Genomic DNA, 20,984 nt, shown 5'->3' on the forward strand with positions numbered 1-20,984 from the left:
ATCAAGACAACCGATCGGTAATTAAGACGTTACAGTATATCAAGGTGGAACAGGTCATTATGTTCATTACTATGATTCACTATGATTCTCCTATTTCCCATCCCTCAATACTCATAGACAAAGCATGTAAATCTATCAAATAAGTATTCAATTCCGAAGAAGGAGCATCATCTTGATCCGCTTTACACTGTAAGTTTAGCATGGTATTGTAATCGTCGAATGAGAAGAGCGGTTTAGACGTTTTCAGTTCTTCGAGCATTTCCTATGAAACACGAAAATCCATATGGTCAGCTCAGGCGATATGGCGTTTATATATACGTTCGCATGAATAAACCCACCTTTGGTCCTTTATCATATAATTCCCAAAACTCCAGTGCTTTACCCAGTTGACCCTCTTTAGCAGCCGGTGCTATACCTCTGAGAGTCTGCTGTAAAGCCAATATATTTCTCTTGATCTTCCTTACCCCGGCCGGATTAACCATCTTGATATTCTTCGAGGAAGAGATGAACACTTGATCAACCAGTTGACCTAATCCTCTGAAGATGAAGCTGATCGACCAATAAAAACAGTACATCAGCTCGAGTTTTCTTTCTTCTTCGGGCATATCACGTCGTAGCGGGAAAAAAGAGACGGGGAGAAAAGGGAAGAAGACTACTGATGACTAACCTATGATCATCACCCAATATAGTCCTTTCTGCAATCTCCTCGATCTCCATTAACGAGCCATTCAAATCCAACACATCCGGATCGGGTTCCAAAGCTTCACTTTCCAATCTGAAATCTCCTTTCCGCGTCGATGCTCCAAGATTACAAATGACTCTACATCGGATTTCCAATCTGATAGTATTCAAAACCATCTCGGCTAGTTGCTCGTACGTTTGGATGATAGCTTCGTATCGTCTATTCATGACGCACAATCAGCTAGTTGATTCTCCGTAGATCATCTCAAGTGGAAGCTAGTACTTACTGGGCCATTGCTCTGGTCAGAGGTAATCTGGGTGTATCACCATTTGCCAAAGGAACCGGAACAGGTGCAGAAGAAGACATGAAATCTGACGCAGGCTGTTCGTTGTCAGGTGAGAGTGGTTCTTCCGCTACACTTTGTAGATCAAGAAGAGAATCGATAAACCATCGCTATAAATCATAATCGGGTCAGCTATGCACTTACCATGCTCGTCTCGCAATCACTCACCAAGCTCTGCGAGAGATTACCTAAAGCTTCCAATTTTCTCATCGAATTGATCAGATTCTTCTCCACCAGCCCTTGATCACCTATCAGATCCAATTCAAGCTTGATTTCCTTCTGCTCCACACTCGTTAATCCAGCTCGATCGCTCTCCTAGATAGATAGTCGCCGTCAGCTGAGACCTTCATTGTGCGCGATCTGAACGGCATAGCTTACAGGTACAGCTCGCAATTCAGTCAGAATTTTGATCATATCCTCTCTCTGTGCCCATATCGCAGGAAGAGCCAACGGCGCAGAAGGGTTCTCTATGGTAGCTGGTAACGAAGCGAGTTCTGCAATTGTAAATTCAACGTATCAGCTTGTGTGCTCGTCATCATATGTCCCGACTGACCTTTGAACCTCGAGCTGCATTGCTGGTAGTATTGCACTATCACTCCAACGATCAATCTACTATAGTTCTCTCGATGGAACGGTGTCGTCTGAAGCATCATACATAGACTGTGTATGAGAGCCATAACTCTCACACTTGACTACATTCACGGAACAATATGAGCTGTTTGTCCTTCCGACATGGAAGAGCTAACTCACCTTCAATGGGGGAATGGCGAAATCCTGTTTGATCGACCTATCCACCTGATAAGCGTCATATCCCGATACAGCCTGTTGGAAAGATGCTGTGACTCGTTCATCCAATTGAGGCAGGAACACTTTGACCACGAAATCTTCCAAGACCGTTGAGAATGCTCCCGTAGCATCTTCGAAACCTGGGGGAGCAATGAACGTAGCTCGTTGAATGAGTGAGATGGTAGGTTGGAATAAGGTAGTAACGTTGAAGGCATTTGGTGGTATGAGAGTTCGATGTTTCCCGGCAGAGGAATATCGATCGTCCGCATCGGTGAGCACGGTCAGTGTACTTTCACCAGCGACTTGCATAGAGACCAGTCCTGGTACCGATAATCTTAATGCCTGTTGCAATTGATCATCGATCGGTTTGATCTCGTTTTGAACAGCCCGGGAATCGGTATCGGCGAACTTGAACATTTGCTATATCATAGAGACGAGTGAGCGATCGAACTTCTGACAGTAGACGAGAAACCTGAACCTCACCTTCTGTCGATCTCTACCCCATTTGCCATCCCTGAGTACTTCGTTAATGGTAGGTATAGGATGTCTATCTAGCGTCGATCCTTGACTTTCGTCCGTCAGATATGTCCGTAGCAGTGTTCGCACCTTCACAATAACGAAATATAGTCAGCCTCACCGAACACCCAGTCACGGCCGAGTCTTGAGGCGCACATACCTCATTCTGCACAGGTCTCCAGACCTCCAATACCGGTATCGTCAATGAAGTAGAAGCATTTGACAACGACGAATCTTTGAAATCTCTCCTCTATTCAATGAACACACGATTAGCTGTATTCTTTGTCTGGAAGCGATTGCATCCAACTGACCGAAGATATCCACCTCGCCACTTCATAGATGACTCGATGACCTTCCAATACAGCTGCCACTTTGGAGTACAACGTCCAGAACAGATCTCGTAAGATAGCAGCGTGCTGGGGAGGACCTGTCACGCCCAAGGACATCTCGATTCGGTGTGTCTCGCCAGGTGAGAAAAGTGATCTCCTCTTCAAGCTCGAGTCCGGTCTAGAGGTGGAGAGAGAGTCTGGTGAAGGACCAAGGAAGGACGAAGGTCGTAAGGAAGAATCCACTTCTTCCCGTCGAGCTTCTGACCTACGATAAGCAATAGAAATCCGAGTGTCAGCTAGTTTTCGACTCGGACAAGAAAGAGACGAGCCGCTTACCTTTCCTCCACTTCGTCAAGAGTAGTCTCAACCAAAGCGTGTATCTCTCCTGGGACTCTCTGAGCGATCATATCCAGAGCTGAACCTAATTTACCCATAGCTGCTAACGCTTCCAGCAAAGTCTCCATATAAGCGTACGAATCCGCTTCTGGATTGCTTGAATCGCTCCCTCCGTGGGAAGGTCCAAGAAGTGATGATAGCGATCCGTGTGATCCTGCTTGACCAATAGTGTTCGAGCCTGATCTCTGATGTGAGATAGAAGGTACATCTGGAGCTGAGTTCAGGTCCGAGTCCATGTAATCCAACAAGGGGTCATGACTTGGTTTAGCAGCGAGGTGATTGAGATATCTAGAGAATCTGGATGAAGGGCCTGGTCCGGCAAGAGGGACTACATTACCGTTGATCGTAGGAGAAGTAACGAGAGTGAGATCGGTAGAAGGGGGAAGAGGTGGGAGATCATCATTCTGAGGATCGATTATCGGTACTAGAAACGGTATATAAGCTTTGAATTTGGCCTAAATGGATCCGGTTCAGCTTACAAGTCTGTTGTCCTGGTACATAAGATTTCCATCTGGAATCACTGTAGAATGTCTTCAGATAGATATGATTATGAAGTTCCTCAACGAGAATCTCCGTGAGTGTCTGGGGGATCTGCAGATCAGCTACAATCTCTGAGGTAATATTCGGTTGACATACCGTTTCCTGAGATACAAAATATGCTCTGAGATCTGACAAAGCACCTATTTCTGCCAACTCAGGCTTATTAATAGTCTTTAAAGATCTGACCAGTATCAAGGCAGCTTGCAGGAACCGTTTGTCTCCGATGAGCGATTCGAGCTGATCCGGTATCTGTTTCAAATGATCACTATTCACACAGAGTCAGCTCCTGATGTTGACTATATGAGATACAGTGATATTGCGACGAGTATATCACTGACATTGTATCCAAGATCTTCAACATATCCCTAACCATCCTCTCCCTCGCTCTTATACCTGACAATTCAGATTTACCTTTACCCGCGAACCCATCTCTGGCTTCTCTCAGCGCTTCTTTCGAATTCTTCACTTGTTCTTGGGCTTTACTGAGGGTAGCTATGAAAGTAGCATGTTGAGGTAGGGATGCAGCGAAAGATTGGAAATGAGCCTGTACGGCAGCTTGCAATGCAGATGATAGAGATTCGTGTAATCGTAAGAAGGAAGATAAATTGGGGTGTGTAGGTAAAGATGATGAGGTTTGTTGATGTTGCTGGGATGACAAGAGTGATAGAGCCAACGTCGAAGGTGAGAAATCCGATTCCAGGACGAATGGCCAATCTTTCCTTATCTTCTTTAGTACTTGATCTAGATCACTTTCACCCAATCCGACTTCCCATTGATCCTCCTCTTTCATCCTGGGTTTATCCCTTGCTTCGCTCCTATTCGGTCTTCTCGCCGAGGGAGGTTGAGAAGGTTCGTCTACACTCCGTTGTTTACTCGCGTTCATAAATGCCCCAACTACGTTTCGCAATTTATCTGTTCCTGGTCCACCTTGAAACGGTTGAGAAGCTTGTTGAGCCGCTGCGGAAGTCTGAGCACGGAGATCAGCACGTTGTGACCTGTCAGCCGCGAATGGATCAGAGAATGAAGTGGTGTTTTGTTGATTGACGACATGGGGTGAAATTGGTGAGATCGGTGAAGCAGCCATATCGTATCCTCCATTTGATCCTGCCGATGGTCTACGTGTATCCAGACCGCCAGTCTGGATGGGTCGTAAATCATGTCTTCTCGATGGTATTGGTGCAGGTGCAGGTGTAGGTGCTTGAGAGTAAGAGGGATTGGGAATGGAGGGTGGTTGAGGTGCCTCTCTCATTCTTGATCTAGCAGGTCTAGCTGGACTGGCAGGTGGTCCACCCCCACTACCAGCCGAAGGGGTAGGTCTACTCGGTCCACCATTCTGTCTATGCTGTGGTGGACCTAGATGACCGTAGCCATCAGGAGGAGAGAACGCTTGTTGCTGTTGAGGTTGAGATGGTTGCTGAGCCTGAGAGAATGAAGGGTATGGTCCGTTATCTGAGATATAGGCACCTCGGAGTTCGTTGGCGACGTATGGTTGAGGTGATGATATTTTGTATCGAGATGAAGGGGGTTGGGGGTTCCGGGACATCTCGATGGACGTTGAATGACCACGCCTGGCAGGAAGAGGACACGTTGATGTGGATCGTGAGACTAAGATTGACTGTCTGAATATGCTGATGACGGGTTGAGAGTGAGGCTGCTGCATCCATGACCGAGCGTCGTTGAGGTGGGCTGATGCACGTGGCTGACGCGTGTACGGTAAGGGTAAAGGATGAATGGTGATCATCTGATTGCGTCACAATCGAGTGAGTGAGTAGTTGCATTCGGTGAATAACGTTTCCCGGTGGGACAACAGAGAGTGCAAACTCATAAACTCACCTTTGACAAATCACATTTGCCAGCCCATCACGGCCATTCAGAAAGAGGGAGCACCAACATCCACCCAAACAAACAAATAAACAAAACAAGTACCCCTCCCGAGTCTCATATAACTGTTTACCACCGCAGAGATTCATCACTTCTGCTAGCTTCCTTCCTTTCTCTTTCTCAACGACCACCTACTCAAAATGTCTGGTAGTGCTTCTACCAGCCAAGAGGCAGAGAGCAGCGTCGCGCCGCCTACGAAGCATCAGTATACCTCACTCGCATCGTTACTCAGGAAATCTCCCAAACCAGATACAACATCTCAGGATGAACAGCAACTACCTGGTAGACGTACTGGTAATGCCGGTTGGGGTTTAACGGTGGAAGATATAAACAGGGAAAGAAGGGGTAGTAACGATTCTAGATCAAGGTCACGAACGCGGATCAAGAAGAAAGATGACGATAAAGGTAATAAAGGTAGATTGAGTACTTGGAAAATGATGGCTTTGACCATCTCTATGGGAGGTAGTCAGATTGCTTGGACGGTGTGAGTAAAGCTATCTCTACCTACACACTCATACCCAAACAAATGACAGAGATAACTGATCTTTGTCATCACGTTACTACAGAGAACTAGGTTACGGAACACCCTATCTCCTCTCTTTGGGACTGTCCGAACAACTCACCTCACTAGTATGGCTAGCAGGACCCATATCGGGCTTGATCGCCCAACCACTTATTGGAGCTATATCGGATTCGTCCAATTCGAAATACCGAAGAAGATACTGGATAGTCACTGCTACCATCTTACTGGTACTCAGTGGACTAGGTCTCGCTTTTACCGAACCAGTAGCTAAAGCTATAGTAGACTTATTTGGAGGTGGTCAAGGTGATTGGGATCCAAAAAGTGTCAAGCTCGTAAGCTGTCTTGCTCATTTCTGTTGCGGCAACAAGCTTACCCATTTGACAACTCATTAGGTCAAAAACACTGCGATCGCAATCGCTGTCTTCTCTTTCTACTGTCTTGACTTTGCTCTGAACGCGTGAGTCAGCTATATGGAGCTACTGACAGATCTGAAGCTGATCTCTTCCTGCTGATTTAGCTTACAAGCATCACTACGGAATTTAGTACTAGATGTTACACCTGGTGAACAGCTAGCTTCGGCAAATGCATGGCATGGGAGGTTCAATCATGTTGGTAATATCGTTGGTTTCACTATGGGTAAGTTGGCAAACATTGTCATCGTGGAATGTGTCACTTATAACGATATTGCCCTTGTAGGCTTCTTGAATCTCGCCAACGTGCCTATTATCAGGCTAGTGGGAGGTGGTCAGTTCCGAAAAGGTAAGTACTTGAAGATACTTTCTCATGAGAGCAATATTGACGAAACACATCCTGCAACAGTGTGCATCGTCGCCCTCATTCTGCTTACCATCACCGTATGGATCACCTGCTGGACTACCGAAGAGACCGAGAAAGAAAGTATCTTCGGCGAAAGAAGATCGTGAGTGAAACTTTCAGCTGGCTTTACCGATGAGATCACCAGTCATGACGAAAGCTGATTATAAGCATAGACGGATCCGAGATGTGATTGGTACGATATACGAAGCGATCTTACATCTTCCCAAACCCGTGAGAAGAGTTTGTATAGTGAGTCAGCTTTCTTGAGAATGGCGAAGAATAGCCAGCCGGTCACCATGAGCTGATCTTGTCTACGCGACTAGGTACAAATTGCGGCTTTCATGGGATGGTTCCCTTATCTCTTCTACTCCACCACTTATGTCGCTGAAGTTATGACTCATGAGATTGGCCATGAACCAGATGTGGACACCGCTACCAGAGCGGGTAGTTTGGCTTTGTTGATATACTCTTTCGGTAAGTAATATGAGCTTCAAGTATTCATTTAGTGATGTGCTGTGGTCTAATGTCAAATGCCTAGTCGCCATCATCGCTGGTACACTCCTTCCATACCTCGCTGCACGAGACAGACGACTTCTCAAACCAGTATCAGAGAAGATAAGAGATGGGCAATTACAAGCCGATGATTCGGAAGACGAAGATGATATCGAGATGGAACGGATCAGGGAGATGGTCAGAGAATGGAAAGCCGATGCTGCAAGACAAGGTAGACCACTGAAGCTTCCTACTAGTGAGTAGATTAGATAACATCCAATACAGAAGAGATACTAACGGCCCGTATAATACGTGGACTACTAGTGCCTTTCATGCTCCGTAATATCTGGACAGCGGGATTACTGTTATTTGGTATTCTTATGGGATCGACATTCTTCATTAAGAAAGTTTGGCAAGCTACTGTTATGATTGCGTTGGTCGGAATTTGCTGGGCCATCGCTTGTTGGGTGTGAGTGATTTACAATCATGAATAATCGCAGAGCATAACTAACGCCACTTTACTATCAGACCTTTTGCGTAAGTTGTAAAGGACTGCCGCTTGTGCTCAAGTCAACTTTGTTTCTTACTGATCTAACTTCTTATCTTGATCGATGTACAGCATCATCATGGAGGTGAGTAAATCAAAATATATCCATCTGTCACCACTAACATTGTCTGTGTGCAGTTCCTCAAAGAAATGTCCGATTCCCCTCCTCCCGCCGCATCACGATCAGGCCGAAGTGCCGTCCCAACATCTGCAGGTCCTGCACCAGGTTATCGACCCATCCATTCTCGAGCAGCGTCGACACCCGTTGGACCATGGAGATCTGTACCTACCTCACCATCAAGACGAGAGAGGGATCCAGATGAACGAACGCCTCTGACCAGAAGTTACTCCACTGCGGATATTGAAAACGCAGGTGAAAGTATGGAATATACCGGTTCGGGTCCCGTTGCAGGAGGAACTATAATGGGAATCCATAATTTGGCCATTGTCTTTCCTCAATTTATCGTATGTCCCTCTTCCCTCTTAGATTGACGATCCGGACAGAAGGCGAAGAAGACTGATTAATGAGTTTGATCGGTGATGTGTAGATCGCTGTGGTCGCTTCGGTGATATTCAAATTGGCAGATCAAGAACCCGATATCATACCTTCTTCTGGTGGTGGTGCTGAAGGTGGGGGAGGAAAGAATGGTGTAGCTTGGGTATTGAGATTTGGTGGTTTGATGGCTTTGGTAAGTCCAGACTTTCACTATAGATGATGTATAGGGTCTTTAGCTTGATCTGACTTGGATGATGTGGATTGCGATAGGTCGGAGCACTTATTAGTCGTAAGGTCCCACCGACAAAGACTGAAAAAGCTATGAGAAGGAGATTGGCAGAGATGAGAGAGGAGAGTGCGGAATAGACAGATGTCGTATATCGTGGGAAACAGAAAGTACTATGTGGTGTACTGTCGTATAGAGGAAGAGAAGAGCGGAATAGAAAGATTGGGACAGGATCAAAAGGAAGAAACAAGATAAGACCAGAACAGGTATCTTAGTCTGGGATTGGTCGATAATCATTCTTTGTATCGTGAAATTAAAGCAAAACCACGTATCATATTATAACGATTGTTCAATTATTTGTCATGCTCAACAATCAATGTCACTTATGAATCACAATAGTACCTTTGATCCAAATATGCCAACAGTTACTACCTTGTACGGCAATTAGTTGTACTTGTCGTTTGGTCACTTTTCGTGTTTGAAGCCACTCATTCGGGAGAATTGGAATTTTTAATGAACCCCAATTCCAGAAATTTTATCCTTGTTCGGCAAATGTGAATCCCGTCATTGCCTGCTAAGCGGCACTAAGTGTTCTCCTCATATCGACAATGCAGATATAGATACATCCTCTGGAGTCCTCAAATACAAGATGACACAAATAAGATTCATCTCCGGGTGATTTACTTGTTATCATTCGATGAAGAACTATCATACCTCTGTTTCGCCTATGGATGCCCAATGTTAGCACGAATCAATAGTTCAAAAGATCCACGGTACTTACCATATCAAGAGCTCTCTGCTGGAATCCACCTGGACCAGACCATCGTCCAGCTTCCACGCCTTTACTTGCTCCTAGGCCCGCTCTATTCTCAAACTGTTGCACTAAAATCGGATCGACCCTACCTTCATTACCCTTACCGAGACCCGTACCAGTCTTCCAACCCATCTTAGCCAATAACTGATTACCGACGTTACTCTCATCTTTACCTGGTTCCATACCGGGAGGAGGAGGCGGTGGAACAGGTGAAGGTGGTTTAGGTCCTTCAGCGAATTTACGTTTCTTAGCTTGTTCCAATTGCCATGAAGGCGATTCCTCAGGTACAGGTACGGAAGGTTGGTTGAACGCTTCTCTTCGCTCGGCAGCTCGATCTCGATATTTAGGTTGTTGTGACCCTTCTCCTATCGTCGATGAGGACGATGCCAAGGCATTCTTCCGTTTCATACCCGCTTCTCTTACATTAGCGTCTGACAAATTCGTCTGTGATTGTGAAGTAGATGTCAAGTTAGTAATAATTGGAACCGTTCGTCATTATTTAAATAGGATTGTCAACTCGCCTTGTGTAAGTCCGATTGAGCAACATGCTTCTTGAGTACGTCTTCAGACTTGAACTGTCGCTGACACAGTAGGCAAGCGACTTTACCGGTAGTCGCAAGTGTCGATACATCGGTATAATCGAAATCGTCCGACGAAGTAGCAGCTTGAGGTGATCTTGATGGTCCAGGAGCGGAACCAGATCCAAGTCCACTTGGGGTCGGAGAAGCCTTCTCGTTCCAAATGATATATAATGGGATCAAGTCAATAATGCGATTCCTCTTATCGAACAATCTAACGATGAGAAAAAGTTTACACTTTGTTCACCTAGGGAACTACCTATAGGTCGTCGGACGCCTAAAGTCGAATTGACATCTGAAATACCTTTTGGCGGAGCGTTGGGATCTACCGTTGGTTCAGGTGCGGCCAGTTCGGATTGCTTCGTATTCCATTTATTTATATTTTTCGCAATCTGTAGAAATCAAACAGGGAAAAAGACTGTGAGCAAAGACTCGACCCATAGAGAAAGGTGTGCGGGCCTCTGCCGACTTGTCTTCACCTTCCGACTAGACGATATTGGCGGGATGATGTAGACCCCTTTACCTGTGGCATGATGATAAATAACAATCAATAAGGTTTGCCATCATATCGAGCGATGTCTTATGCCACGATAAGAAGATGAACTTACTTCGTGATAATAATACCGAATCCTTTCCTACCAAGTCTTCCTCCTCATCACCTCCTAGCAAGTTCTTCCCGCTAATGGGGATGATGCCGGCCATCTCCTCCTTCTTTTTACCCTTACCGCCAATCTTGATCGGCTGGACACCGCCAGCGATATTGATGGGAGCCATGCTTGTCGGCGCAGCTTCCGCAGGAGCCGATTGGGGTATTTGAGGTGGAACACCAGCGAGGTGACCAAGGAAAGATCGATGGTCGGGAGTGAGTTGGATGAGACCGTCTTCGTCGATCACAGGCGCACCTCTAGTGAGTGTCTCGACAGCTCCTCCAGCTTGATGCCAGTATGCACACCATTTCCCTTCCGGTTGCTCGATAGTATCGCTGGCTACACCACCGTTCCTCGAAGGTCGTAGAACAAATTCCCCACCAAGAGGTCCAGCAGGCGTCGGGACGAAGGCAGCTGGATTGGCGAATGACGGTGCGACAGGGACGTAGTTGATGACGAAACCGTTAGGTTGATGTTGAGGAGCGAGCAGGAAGGGAAGCAGGGCAGCGGCGAGCTGGGACAGTAGGGTCAGGCATGAAATTTATTATATAATCAGACATCTTAAGGATGAGTATGTATGCATAGGATATGTCGAACAAGATCACTCACCTCAGCTGTGGCCAATTCGACAAAAGCATACCCCCAATTACTCCTTACATTCCTATCCACAATCATTATAACCCTCACAATCGTACTTTCAGCAGCAATTTCTTTTCCTATTTTACCCATCATTCTAGCTATTTCTTGACTGACTCTCGATACTATATCATTGGAAGTGGTACTGGCATCTAAGCCACGGAGAAGTAACACTCTTTTACCTGCCCCGAATACACCTATATCTTTCATACCATCATGAGCGGGTCTGACATAAGTCGGTTGATGGACATATGGTTGACCTGTACTACCGTGACCTTCGCTAGAAGGGAGAGTAGCTGAAAAGTCGATTTTCACTTTACGAGGGTTGGAGTGCGAGTATAGAGCTGGCATCAATACTGCTGGATAACTATATATTTGTACGCCATCAGTACAAGAGCTACTTCAAAGTCAATGAGTAAGACCAAGGTCTAGCTCACTTTGTGTTGATGAATTCCTCTGCACCGTCAAGAGTCTTGAATTGAGCAAAACCAAAACATTTCGACACTCCTGTAAATTTATCTTTGACGATCTTGACACTTTCCAATACTGCGTTATGTTCTGATCGTAGGTATCCTGAAAACTAAAGAAATTGTAAGGATGATCATCAGCTAATTCGTCTCAATCCGATTGGGAGATTAGCTGAGATATGAGACGCACATCTTTCTCAGTCAATTCTGGATCCAGACCTAGGAAGATTATATCTCTAGATGGTTCCGAGGGACCTTTGGCACCTCCTCTCTTGGGTTGTTGAGGATAGTCTGAAGTAGGATAATCATCACCTTGTGCCTACATTCCAATTGATCAGCTATCCTTTCCTACTACTGACGAGCAGAGGGTTACCGGTTCCAACTGACCGCTAATTCCTCTACATCCCTGCCTCTCTCCCATTGAAGTTCGTCCCTCCCACCATTATTGTACTCTCTTCGAGGCGGGGGGATCCTCGACTCCTCTCTATCAGCCATCATTCCTGACCCTCTTCTATCCCAGTCCCTATCCCTATCATCGTACCCTCTAGGCTGTCTAGGCGGAGGTACATATCTATCCTCCTCATACCTAGAGCGACTATAATCATCGTCATACCGTCTTGGTGGAGGTGGATAATCATCATACCCCCCTCCTCGTCTTGAAGAAGGGTCGTCGTATCGTCTTGGAGGAGGGGGAGGCGATCTCCTCGGAGGTGGGTACGGTCCTCTATCATCTGCATATCGTCTTGGTGGAGGTATGTCATCCCTCATTGGTGATAGAGGTCTCGATGGAGAATATCGCCTGGGACGATACTCCGGAGACCTCGATCTTGATCTGGGTCTATAAGACATGCTGGGCGGTGATGGTTGTTGTGACCATGCAAGAGATGAATGTGATGGTATGTGTTGTGCAAGAGCGAGTTGACGACCGATATGTAAGTTATCTGAGCTTGGAATGTGCACAAAGGACAGCTAAAGGTGAAAGCCGGTAGCATGACGTGGGTTTAGGTTAGGACAGAAAACACGTGCTTATCAGCTGGCTCGACGGAACCAATTGTTGAATCCCTTCCTCTCTCCTTCGTATGTGGGATAAACCAACCACCCGCAGTGATATTCTCATCCATCTCCATATAAATACAACAACAAGGACTACCAATACATCGCTCACATAACATACAGACATAAACAAAATGGCAGGAGGACACGGAGGATTCGGTGAGCTTCGTCGGATACAGATATCGCACATATAGCTGACGAATGATGATATACTTCAGAACCGGTAAAGGTATATATCGTTCTCTTCTTCCCCCCTTCCGACTTCGTATGACTGACCAGCGTTCGGTCTATAGCTCGACCCAGCAATCGAACGATGGTCATCGATGGTAAGTATCATCAACGTGCATTAGCTTTATGTTCACGGTAGAGATGATTGCTGATGGTGTACATTATTATGTTCGTACAGAGAGAAAATGTATATCAGCATTTCAAATTCACAAGAAGAGCTACTAGACAGGTGTTCACCTGGGGTTTTATGGTGCCTGCTTTGATTGCTACCATCGCTGTGACGTTCGACGTGAGTTCATTCATCATCTTTGCATGAGGCAGAAAGAGTATAAGGAAGGATGGAGTAAGTATTCGAAATTGAGAGAAGGAGAATCAATACGATATAGGAAGATGAATTAGAAGGGCAAACAAGACCAATATCTTTGTTTTACCTTGAAGATGGATGATCAGATACTTTTGATTGTTCTCCTGGAAGATTCATGGCAGCCGATCAATATGCTGACGTCGATGTTGTCTCTCATCTCAGAACAAATACGATTGGGCCGGTAAACAGAAGGGATCATCGCTGATGAAGGGAACACCAGCCAAGCCAACTCCATCAGAAGAGTAAATCAGATAGATTATATCGAGATGTATTACTATGACATAGCATAATAATTATCCAATTGATAGCTAACAGTACAACCAATAAACCTCACACGCTAGCAATTATATATCAAGAAATCCGTATCACCAAATCCTCTTGACCATTGTCCATCTTTCTACCTCTTCCAATTTCCATTTCTTACCTTTCTTTCCTCCTCCCTTTTCCTTATCTTTATTTTTAGCCTCATTTTCGGAATTAGATATTACTTTCTCAGGATCACTCATGTATTCTCCATCCTTCCTCTTCGCATTAGTGACCAGAACCGATTTTGGCATCGAGAAAGTTGTAGTGGGAGTATGTATCGATCCTGGACTTGGATATGCCGGGAGATCATCATTGGGATGAGAGAGGTATTGGGCAGTTTGTTTGTTGTATTCCTACGTCATGAAAGTCAGCTTACAAACCATGCAGTCGGGCTTCAATGAAAGCTATAGCTCACCGTTTCCTCTTTGCTCTCACCCACTGCCGACCTGCCAAAATCATTCACTGCATCTTCTGCTTCTCTCGCATCCATACCCTCTTGCCTCGTAGCTGAGAAACTCAGTAAAGCCAGACCCAGGATGACTTTCAGAAATACCAAACTGGTCCGACGGAGTCAGCTCTCGTCTTTTGCTCCAGCTGACTTACCATCCCCAAGCGCAAAGTCCCACTCCCGTCCAGCTAGTCCATTTCAGTACTGCCCATACCCAATCCCCAGCAGTGAGATCGTTGAGAGATTCATCCTGATGAGAAGAAGTCGATAACATCCCTATCGCTTGAGCTGCAACACGAAGTACCAAGCAAGCTAAAGGTATAGAAGCGAAACCCAGCCTTCGGGCTACTAAGGGTGATTGATCAAGGAGAACTTGATGCTGTAGATCCGCGATATCAGTTCTGTACATGGAGCGAAGCAGTCATACAGGGGATGAACTGACGTTTCTACCTCTTACTTTGCTCCTTCCACTCCCCGACGATCCAGCTAACAACACATCTTTCGCCAAGACATCCGTAAATCTTTCATACACTGACGCACGAACATGGTTGAATTTAGTGATAAAAGCATGCTTGAGCCAGTCGACAATCATCTCAGAAATGATTACGAATAAAACGGGCTATCGGTGAAGCAAAATCAGCTGGCGCTGCAACCCTGATTTACGGTGCGAGTAGACGCGCAGCTCACCGATAGGATCGAATCAAGAAGACTTTTACCTCTGATGAAACTTTTAGGCAAGAATGCAATCTCTGATCCTGCCATCTCGATCAGGTTCCTCAAAGCGATGACAGAAAGCATCAAAGACAGTTGAAATCTCTCGACGATGTCTATGAGCAATAAATGTGTAAGCTGTCTTCGTCGCATAGCACTGTGGACTTTCAGCTTACCTGCACACATAATCTGAAAGAGGTTTTCTTTTTCGAACTTCTTGAACACGGCTGCGATTGACATTCGTGGTCAGCTTGCCATGACTTGACCCAGTATTGCCGCCAGCTGATGTGACCCATGGAACTGGACACTCACATCCTTTGATTTCCACAAACTGGTTACTGATCAACAAAGACAACAGCGTATAATCGTAAGAGTTGATGGCCACATTGAGTGATACAAGCATGTAGAAGAAGATGAGCGTATGAGCCACTATGAATTCCAACGTCAGCTTCTGGAGCACAAGATCTCTTGACTCTTCAAGCTCACAGACGTATCCCAAGGAAAGCGCAAAAAAGAAGACAGGTCTCGCTTGTTGTCTCTTTCTACCTTTACCTCTCTTCCTTATACTGGGTGATAGGGTTTCTCTGGCGAATAAGGTATCCAGTACGTCCTGTCCGAAAGCACAACATAGTCTATCCGCAATCTGAGTAGAGATAGATCAGCTGCCGGGCCAAGATCGAGAAATTTGCAGCTGACTTACTTCCAAGGCATTGAATATGACATACAACTTGATAGTATCTTGACCTCTAACCGAATGGTACATCTTACTTGAATCGGTCGCACCCAGTAAGATGATAGTAGGTATGAGAAGGAGCAACATCCTTAATATCGAATGTTGATGCGCCAATGGAATAGGCCACCATTCCGTCCTTTTGATCGCATTTGTTATGATTCGGGTGACAGCGAAAGCTGATCTTATAGGTAAGACGGTGAAATTGTATAAGAACCCATCAAGACAAAGTAAAGCACCGAACGTCGTGGTCTTCTCGACTGCTAATGGGACAGCCAAGAAGTTCGATATTCGCTCCCTATAAGATTCGAATAAGCCAAGAGCTTTTGAATATGTTCAGCACGCAATAGCTTACCATTTTCCATCTACCACCCAACCATGCCATTCTTCCGCACCCATCTCATCTTTCAGCAAATCCCATATTCCCGAGATCTCAATTTTACCTTCTTCGTTCAGTCCCTTGAATTCATTGTCACTGTTGTGTAGGTGGTGATTGTACGCTTCAGGTTCGGGCGAAGATATTGTTATTCCACCTTCCTGTGCATCATTTAGAGTATAGGTATTTTCAGTTATAGTTGGTCTTCTAGATCTCGCAGGCCAAAATTCTTCTTCCCCTTCATCCTCATCTGCTGCTAAGTGCCTAGAAGAGGGAATAGTCAATCTGTCCAAGGCTGAACCCAGCTCATTGATGCCTAAGCCTTTCTTCTGAGGGGGGAGGGGCGCAGGAACGGTAAATTCAAAATCGAGCTCTCCCCTTGGCGAGGGAGGTAATGACGAGTATGTTGTACCTTTCAGACCAGGCGTGGACGATAGATCGAACAATTCCGAAGATGATGTATGTATGGATGAAGGGAAGTCTATTGATGCTAGAGGATGTAGAGCTTTGAGCTTTGATGATTGTCTGGAAGAGAGTTGAGGGCGAGAAAGAAGAGTTGACGATGCTTTGGCCGGTAAGGGTGGCCGCTGCGAGGAAGAAGTAACAATATCTTCTAGTGTAGTTGCCTGTGTCACATTTGTAGTCAGCGGATGTCTATCTTCTTATTTCGAGGAGTACTTGACGATACCCACTTCATCCTCCCTCTGCTTCTCCTCCAGATCATCTTCATCACCTTCGTTCCCTGTTTCGCCTTTGGGATGATTCTCTCTCATCCCATTTGTAAGAGGGCGATGTTCGTCATAGTGAGGTCTCGATGGCCCAACCTCAGCGGAGATGAAGCCATTGCCCTCGATCATAACTGGCGATAATTTGGAAACGTCGATACGTAGAGCGGAAGGAAGAAGAAAGGAAAACAACATTTCTCGAGTTAAATGGGATCGTCATCACCCACCCAACTCGTACTCGTACTCGGCGTAATCCGACGGAAATAAGAAACAAAGAAAACAACAGCAACGCACAGACCTGCTGCCAACACATCAACAACACTAACACGCGAATGAATCAAATGTAATTCTACCCCTTCATCTTCCCTCTCTCTTCACGACATTCAAGTACAAGTTGGACAGCATGATATGTCTCCTCCTTCTCGCCTCTCGTCACCCTTCCCACCAGATACACCAGTAGATCTTCCTCTGCCTCAGTCTGAAAATGCTCTCGATGACCGAGAACCGAAACACGTAAAATGGGAAAAGGTGTTATGGCGTAGACAACCCTTTCCGGATGACTACGTCCCTCCTGACTTCTTGTCAGAACTAGATGATCTCCGTGAGTTTCATCTGGTGGTCAGGTTTCTGTGACTCATTCGTTGCTGAACGACAATGGGAGAATAATAACCTGATGACATGATCCATGCGTACTAGCCCCTCGACCGATACCTAGACTGATCCCCCTCTTTTTCGCTGCTTTACCCATTTCCCTCCATATATCAGTCATAGCTCTCTTCCTAGCTGTGTTCCATGCTTTACTGGAAGGTAACGTATTCCCAGAGGACGTAGGTTGGAAATGTGTAATATTCGGCTTAGCAGGTTGGGCCATCCACAAATATGGTTGGGGCATACATCGATCTCAACCTCAAGAAGGTCAGTTGTAGGCTCTGTATAGCAGCAATACCAATCGAGCTGACTAGCCTTATATGCAGTCTCGATCATTCCCGCTCCTACCCCACTACGCACCCTCATTTTACCTCCATTACTCTTGAGTCTACTGAGCCCAGTCCTCGGTACGCTTACTTCAGCAACTACGAACGATAGTATCTGGCCTCTAGCCGGTGGACTGGGATTCGTTCATCTCCTCTTGGCCGATTTTAGGACAGGGGAAGATCTACGAGTGAGGAGAAGGAGAGAAAAAGCAAAAAGGATGAATAAAGCTCATAAGCGACGTGGTAGCGTGGGTATAATAGAGGTTGAAGAAGGTGAAGAGAAAAGGTATGTGTGTCAGCTGGAAGGAGTGGAGACGGTGGTCCTCTCGCAAGCTGATAAAGAGTTATAGTCTCACTTCTTCCCTATCTCTCACTTCTGCGCTATCCGCTTCGGTCGTACTAGCTTCGAGATTACCTTCAACCTCACATGTATTTTCGCTGGTCTTGCTTGCTGTATTACTTTTTGCTGGATGGCCGCCCATAGCTAAAGGTGTAAGAGTGAGTGCAAATCCACCTAAATACTGCTATCAGCTTCCGGATATAGGTCATCGTTCGGCTCTACAAGAAGCTGATATCCCTACAGGAAGCAGGCAAGCTGCTCTCGCTGATTTTAACAATATCGATGGCGACCCTCTCAATCTCCTTATTCCCTTTGCGCGATGACCCCTCACCTAGTCATATCATACGCGGTCACGAAATTGTGCCTACTACGCCAACCCTTATATTGCTCATCTCATTGTGTCTGGTCAATATAATCGGTCCAATCATGTTGCTATACGCTTGGAGGTGGAAAACTAGGAGAGGAGGTGGCTGGGACGTAGCTGTTGTGAAGCTTCGGAAGGGCAGGAGTGGACCGGTATCTTGATGTTATAGATTTTATAGATGATGAATTTTACTTGTATTTCTACCATATATCTGACTTGGGATGACAGTCAGTATACCTTTCAGGTCAGTCAACTAGACATGGTTGGAATGACATTTGTCCAACGAGAACAATATAGGTCTGAGGGGTGAGTTGTGTGTAAATGCATGTACAACGCCAATAAAGGCTATAGGAAAATGATCATACCGTATCACCTATATCGATATGTTTTTGATGTCGTTTAACGTCCACTTCAATCCATCTAGATCACTCCTTGAATCTAGCTAGCTCCATCTAGATCTACACCTTGAATCCGTATCCCCGCATACACGCTTTATGAGCCTCTATGAATTCTCTACAATTCACATCACCTTCCCCAGGAGAGGATTTGAGGAAACAATCATCTCGCTTCGATTTTGTTTCTGGACATGCACAACATCTGTGACAACCATCCTTCCATCAGCCTAATTCCGTAGCCGTTGTTATGTTCGAGGATCATCACGAAGCGGACTGAAGTGACTGAGCCACTTACGGTTTCAACCCTTGTGGGTTGAGAGGGTTGACGTTGGCATTGGAAGTGTCGGGAGTAGCTGACCGTGAGGATACAGGTGTGATCTCACAGCTTTTTCTGTGAGAGTCAAGAGAAAGAGAGGATTAGTCAATTTGATCACTTTGCCACTTATTTCACGAAGATTCGATGAGATGAACTCACGATGATGATCCGAGTAACGACATTTTCGATCTGAACAGTCTCCGTTTACGTGTCTCGTAGTTTTACTGCTGTAAATATTCAAAGTGGAAAAAAATGAAGCTTGTACGCTGAGGGCAAGATGTATCCTTAACGAAGACAAGAGGGTGGAGGATGATGAGCAAGCACCTAATATTTCACCAATTCCAAAAATCACAAATCACAAATCACAACAAGGAGGCTCGGAAGCGGATGAACCCGATGACTTACTTGCTTAAATGGATGGGGCGAATAGGAGTAATGGAAGAGGAATGTTCGGGCCGATGACGCGCTAAGATCTTGATTGGGACTAACAATTCTGAGAGATAATCTAGATCGACTCATTGTTATCCTTATCTCTCATCTCTTCTGTTTACTCTTTGATCTCCAATTCATTAACAATTCGAGGAAGGTGTAAAGAGCACTTCGATAGGCTCATCAGGTGTACACCGAACAGAAGAGACGAGTGCTCACATCTACCAAAGGAAACGAAACGCACTGAAACGATCTTATCCATTCAATCTCTTATCTTCAGCAAAATGTCTTCCCTCACACCGCTACGACCCCTCTCATCAGCCCTGCGCCAATCTTATAGGGGATACGCATCTGTACTCAACACTCCTACCGAGGTGGCGCAGGAATTACCATTGAGACTACAAGCTATCAAGTTGTATAAAGAGGTAAGCTATACCTTATCACCTCTCACGGGTTTACCAAGTGAGGATGAAAACGAGCTGACACTTTCCCCTTGTCCTCAATAGTTACATCGGCTAGGAAGAGATTAGTGAGTACTTTGCTCCAATCAGCTAAGCCCTCGTCTTCAACTTCATCGTGTTGCATAAGCTGATCATTGGAATGATCACAGTCCTGATCCAAAATACGATTTCAATAAGAGACTAAGGAGAGCTTTCGAGAGTGAGTAGTAGTTTTCACTCTCTTACCTGACTCATCACCCGTTCTATCTATCGTCTTCTACGCCTGAGCTGATGTGTGACGTCTGAAATATGACAAAATAGAAAATGCAAAAGTCACCGATCCTGAACAACTGAAAAAGCAATTAGAGTTAGGTGAACATATCAAGAAAGGTTAGTAGAATCCAGAATCTTACTTTACCAGGTGTGATCTCTCCTGTGAATGTCCATCAACAGCTGATCGGAACCCCCTATTTACAGAGGTTCTCGCTTTGATCTCGCTAAAGAAGTTTAGACATCTGAGAAGGACTTATCACGCTAATGAAGGTCCAAGATAAGCAATCATTCCTTAAGATCGCGATATCATGTGTTTCCTACCACTTTCATCCCTTCGTTGCGCTTCTGTTCAAATCTTTCTGACTATCACCCTCACCAAATATCAACATTGTTTTCGTTTCCCTCATTCGTCTTCGAGCCTTCCTTTTGTCACTCTATCTCTTTTCTCTTCACATCGCTTTACGACCCATTACGACTCTGATTTCTGTCTGTTTTAGTGTTCTTTGTTTCTCTGCCATATAATGTAGCCTAATCTTCTCCTTGTTCAATACGCTTGTCTCAATATAGAATTTTCTTCATCTGTTGGATCTATATTAAGTCTCTACCTAATGCATGCCAAGTATACGATCAGACCAATATAAAAATGGGTATGTAAGATCAATGCAAATTGCCTAAAGTACAACAAAACAATCAAGAAACCAAGTTAATCACGTCTTTTTCTGAAATTCGACGATTTCTTCTTTCCTTCACTATAAAAATCGAATACCGTTCATGGTAAGTTGAGATTATTCCATTAT

The 20,984-nt window shown here is 45.3% G+C and overlaps 8 protein-coding genes across 8 annotated transcripts; 4 read left to right on the forward strand and 4 right to left on the reverse strand.

Moving 5' to 3' along the window:
• Positions 1-79: 79 nt before the first annotated feature.
• On the reverse strand, positions 80-5,135 carry V865_006709 (uncharacterized protein; the record flags this gene model as incomplete). Its single annotated transcript, XM_066230466.1, has 15 exons — positions 80-262; positions 339-549; positions 668-901; positions 969-1,135; positions 1,194-1,340; positions 1,404-1,519; positions 1,579-1,717; positions 1,776-2,231; positions 2,295-2,417; positions 2,488-2,577; positions 2,639-2,921; positions 2,993-3,476; positions 3,532-3,634; positions 3,689-3,857; positions 3,931-5,135. The coding sequence occupies 15 exons, from the start codon at positions 5,133-5,135 to the stop codon at positions 80-82; spliced, it is 4,110 nt and encodes a 1,369-aa protein (XP_066086563.1).
• Positions 5,136-5,613: 478 nt separating this feature from the next.
• V865_006710 (uncharacterized protein) lies at positions 5,614-8,713 on the forward strand (the record flags this gene model as incomplete). Its single annotated transcript, XM_066230467.1, has 15 exons — positions 5,614-5,957; positions 6,040-6,328; positions 6,389-6,453; positions 6,514-6,632; positions 6,693-6,755; positions 6,816-6,915; positions 6,986-7,061; positions 7,136-7,286; positions 7,351-7,560; positions 7,629-7,773; positions 7,833-7,841; positions 7,924-7,936; positions 7,990-8,316; positions 8,400-8,540; positions 8,618-8,713. 15 exons carry the CDS (start codon positions 5,614-5,616, stop codon positions 8,711-8,713), a joined length of 2,148 nt encoding a protein of 715 aa, XP_066086564.1.
• Positions 8,714-9,253: 540 nt separating this feature from the next.
• On the reverse strand, positions 9,254-12,564 carry V865_006711 (uncharacterized protein; the record flags this gene model as incomplete). The annotated part of the gene is made up of 10 exons (XM_066230468.1): positions 9,254-9,298; positions 9,355-9,831; positions 9,909-10,115; positions 10,202-10,357; positions 10,445-10,488; positions 10,574-11,126; positions 11,222-11,615; positions 11,686-11,828; positions 11,906-12,034; positions 12,103-12,564. The coding sequence occupies 10 exons, from the start codon at positions 12,562-12,564 to the stop codon at positions 9,254-9,256; spliced, it is 2,610 nt and encodes an 869-aa protein (XP_066086565.1).
• Positions 12,565-12,902: 338 nt separating this feature from the next.
• V865_006712 (uncharacterized protein) lies at positions 12,903-13,606 on the forward strand (the record flags this gene model as incomplete). The annotated part of the gene is made up of 5 exons (XM_066230469.1): positions 12,903-12,927; positions 12,987-12,997; positions 13,062-13,094; positions 13,175-13,285; positions 13,523-13,606. The coding sequence occupies 5 exons, from the start codon at positions 12,903-12,905 to the stop codon at positions 13,604-13,606; spliced, it is 264 nt and encodes an 87-aa protein (XP_066086566.1).
• A 119-nt stretch (positions 13,607-13,725) lies between these two features.
• Positions 13,726-16,788, reverse strand: V865_006713 (uncharacterized protein; the record flags this gene model as incomplete). Its single annotated transcript, XM_066230470.1, has 11 exons — positions 13,726-14,019; positions 14,082-14,223; positions 14,270-14,493; positions 14,557-14,733; positions 14,802-14,941; positions 15,002-15,052; positions 15,138-15,254; positions 15,312-15,468; positions 15,526-15,853; positions 15,911-16,557; positions 16,624-16,788. 11 exons carry the CDS (start codon positions 16,786-16,788, stop codon positions 13,726-13,728), a joined length of 2,442 nt encoding a protein of 813 aa, XP_066086567.1.
• Positions 16,789-17,064: 276 nt separating this feature from the next.
• Positions 17,065-18,495, forward strand: V865_006714 (uncharacterized protein; the record flags this gene model as incomplete). Its single annotated transcript, XM_066230471.1, has 5 exons — positions 17,065-17,257; positions 17,353-17,571; positions 17,631-17,916; positions 17,981-18,128; positions 18,214-18,495. The coding sequence occupies 5 exons, from the start codon at positions 17,065-17,067 to the stop codon at positions 18,493-18,495; spliced, it is 1,128 nt and encodes a 375-aa protein (XP_066086568.1).
• Positions 18,496-18,792: 297 nt separating this feature from the next.
• Positions 18,793-19,227, reverse strand: V865_006715 (uncharacterized protein; the record flags this gene model as incomplete). The annotated part of the gene is made up of 3 exons (XM_066230472.1): positions 18,793-18,931; positions 19,025-19,120; positions 19,205-19,227. 3 exons carry the CDS (start codon positions 19,225-19,227, stop codon positions 18,793-18,795), a joined length of 258 nt encoding a protein of 85 aa, XP_066086569.1.
• Positions 19,228-19,758: 531 nt separating this feature from the next.
• V865_006716 (uncharacterized protein) lies at positions 19,759-20,468 on the forward strand (the record flags this gene model as incomplete). Its single annotated transcript, XM_066230473.1, has 5 exons — positions 19,759-19,899; positions 19,981-20,003; positions 20,085-20,134; positions 20,236-20,304; positions 20,392-20,468. 5 exons carry the CDS (start codon positions 19,759-19,761, stop codon positions 20,466-20,468), a joined length of 360 nt encoding a protein of 119 aa, XP_066086570.1.
• Positions 20,469-20,984: the final 516 nt, after the last annotated feature.

Source organism: Kwoniella europaea, chromosome 2 (assembly GCF_036810445.1).
Source record: "Kwoniella europaea PYCC6329 chromosome 2, complete sequence".
Classification (NCBI taxonomy): Eukaryota; Fungi; Basidiomycota; class Tremellomycetes; order Tremellales; family Cryptococcaceae; genus Kwoniella; species Kwoniella europaea.